Source organism: Mauremys mutica, chromosome 1 (genome assembly GCF_020497125.1).
Source record: "Mauremys mutica isolate MM-2020 ecotype Southern chromosome 1, ASM2049712v1, whole genome shotgun sequence".
NCBI lineage: Eukaryota > Metazoa > Chordata > Testudines > Geoemydidae > Mauremys > Mauremys mutica.
In genome coordinates this window covers 365,097,191-365,099,410 of record NC_059072.1, presented here as the reverse complement: position 1 = coordinate 365,099,410, position 2,220 = coordinate 365,097,191, and the positions used below count along the sequence as shown (strand labels likewise).

The following is a 2,220-nucleotide window of genomic DNA, read 5'->3' as shown; positions in this document are numbered from 1 at the left end:
TGGTGGCAACAACAGAGCAAATAAACAAATTCACTGAAGCCTTTGTCCTCAGCAGCATCAATGTGTTCGAGAACTTCAATGCAAACATGCTCAACTTGACTGTCCTGAGTATGAGGCCAGTGAACCATAAGCAAAACTCTCCACTGCTGCTCCAACTGTCCAAGGTCTCCACAAAACAATGGCAAAAATGAGAGATTGCCTAATCCAGGTCATGAAGGATTTAGTCTTGCAAGCTATTCGATCACCATGATGTTTGGTGGCAATCCCTGTTTCATCTGTTTCACAAACTCCAAGATGAAATCTTGACACTTACTCTTGACATCTTTGAGAACAGCAATGGTAGTGTGTGTTTTGAAAGGTCCACCTCAAAGTGACTCCAAAATCGACTGTGCAAAGCAGTAAGTAATTTGACACAAAGGTGCTGTTGTAGTTTAGCACAGCAGTCTCATTTTCAAAAACGCAGTTTCACATCTATCACCAATAAGCTATAGTAAGATCTCCTCAATTCCTGCCACAGCTTTTGTAAATTAGCACTTTCAAACTGAAACACTCGCTTTATCATCCAGGCTTCCTGAAGTATTTGACCTACAAACTCAGGCAAATTTTGTTCACGAGATCACTGCATATATGATAAAGAAGTTCAGCATTTTCAGTTTGTTTATTTGTCTTGGCTATCAAAAAGAGTAGCTTCCATTTGTCACACAGGGACTAATGGAAAACCACCTTGCTTCAGAAAACTGCAGTATCTTCTTGTGGTCTGTAAGTCATAGAAAGTCTGAATGAGAGGGTATCTAGGATTGTGGGCTGACGGGTGATGCTGAACGAGATCAGGTGATGGTCAGATAGAGGGAATTCAGCAATGGAGAGAGCAGTGCTTGGTGATGGAGAGATAATACATTAGGTGTGAGGAATTTCTGAGGCTGTGAACGTCCACAATGCTGAGCTCGGCCAAACTTCGACAGAGCACCCTTGATTAATGAGGAGTTATCCTTTCCCCCTCTTGTCAGACACGATTAAAATCCAAGGCCTCTGGTGATTACATTCTGCAGATGTATTTGACCACTTTGTCACGAAGCTCTTTGGTTTTGGCCCCATAAATAATAGGGTTCAGCATGTGGGGGATGAGAAAATAGAGGTTGGCCAAGATGATGTGAACATGGGGAGCGATGCCCTGACCGAACTCATATGTCAGGCTAGAGAAGAGCAAGGTAGTACAGGAGGTCAGTATCACACAGATGTGGGCTGTGCAAGTGTTGAGGGCTTTCTGGTGGGCTTCCTTATGGGAGATTCCGAAGACAACCTTAATGATCAGACCATAGGAGAGGGCAATGAGCGTCAGGTCTAACCCAACGACTACAAACACTGTCACCAAGCTGTACGTCCTGTTCACTGTGATATCCCCACACGACATCTTCGCCACAGTCATGTGGTCACAGTGCATGTGCGGGATAATGCGGTTGGCACAGAATGGCTGCCCGCTCAGGAGCAGAGGCGCAGGCAGAACGAAGACAACAGCTCTTATCAAACCCACAAGCCCTAGCTTAGCTATTCGTGTGTTAGTGAGGATGGTGGTGTATCTCAGGGGGTTACATATGGCAACATAGCGATCGAAGGCCATTGTCACAAGGACACCTGAGTGCATCACAGAAACCGCATGAAGGAAGAACATCTGTGTGAGGCAGCCCTTCAGAGTAATGCTTTTCAAATTGAACCAAAATATGCCCAGTGCCTTTGGTATGACAGAGGTAGATGTGCCGATATCTGTGAGCGCCAGCATGCAGAGCAGCAGGTACATCGGCTTGTGCAGGGACTTCTCTTTCCCTACAACAAACAGAACCATGAAATTTCCCAATAGGCCCACAATGTAGAACATAGACAAAGGGATGGAAATCAGGACATGGGAATCTTCCAGACCAGGGATGCCCATTAGGATGAATGTTGAAGGGTCAGAGGGGGTGAGGTTGAGAGCTGCCATGAGGTGGTCAATGCGGCAGTGAGGCTCAGAAATGCTCCAGGTGTCTGTGAAGGGAGAGAAGTACAGTGATGGGGATTACACATGTTGTAATTAGTACAGTAAATATGTCGTACTTATCAATAATCTAGAAAGGGTGCAAGTAGTGAGGTGGCAACATTTACAGATGGCACCAGATTATTGAGGTCAGAGTTAAGTCCAGAGAAGTTCTCAGAGGGAGCTAACCAAGCCAGGTGAATGGGCAGCAT

The 2,220-nt window shown here is 45.5% G+C and overlaps 1 protein-coding gene across 1 annotated transcript; it reads right to left on the bottom strand.

Annotated features, from left to right (window-relative positions):
- Nucleotides 1–1,036: 1,036 nt before the first annotated feature.
- LOC123377103 (olfactory receptor 52E2-like) lies at nucleotides 1,037–1,975 on the bottom strand. Its single transcript, XM_045029548.1, has one exon. It carries the CDS (start codon nucleotides 1,973–1,975, stop codon nucleotides 1,037–1,039), a length of 939 nt encoding a protein of 312 aa, XP_044885483.1.
- Nucleotides 1,976–2,220: the final 245 nt, after the last annotated feature.

Bases quoted from the DNA above. Each gene is read 5' to 3' on its own strand.
- LOC123377103 (XM_045029548.1), bottom strand. From the start codon at position 1,975: ATGGCAGCTCTCAACCTCACCCCCTCTGACCCTTCAACATTCATCCTA.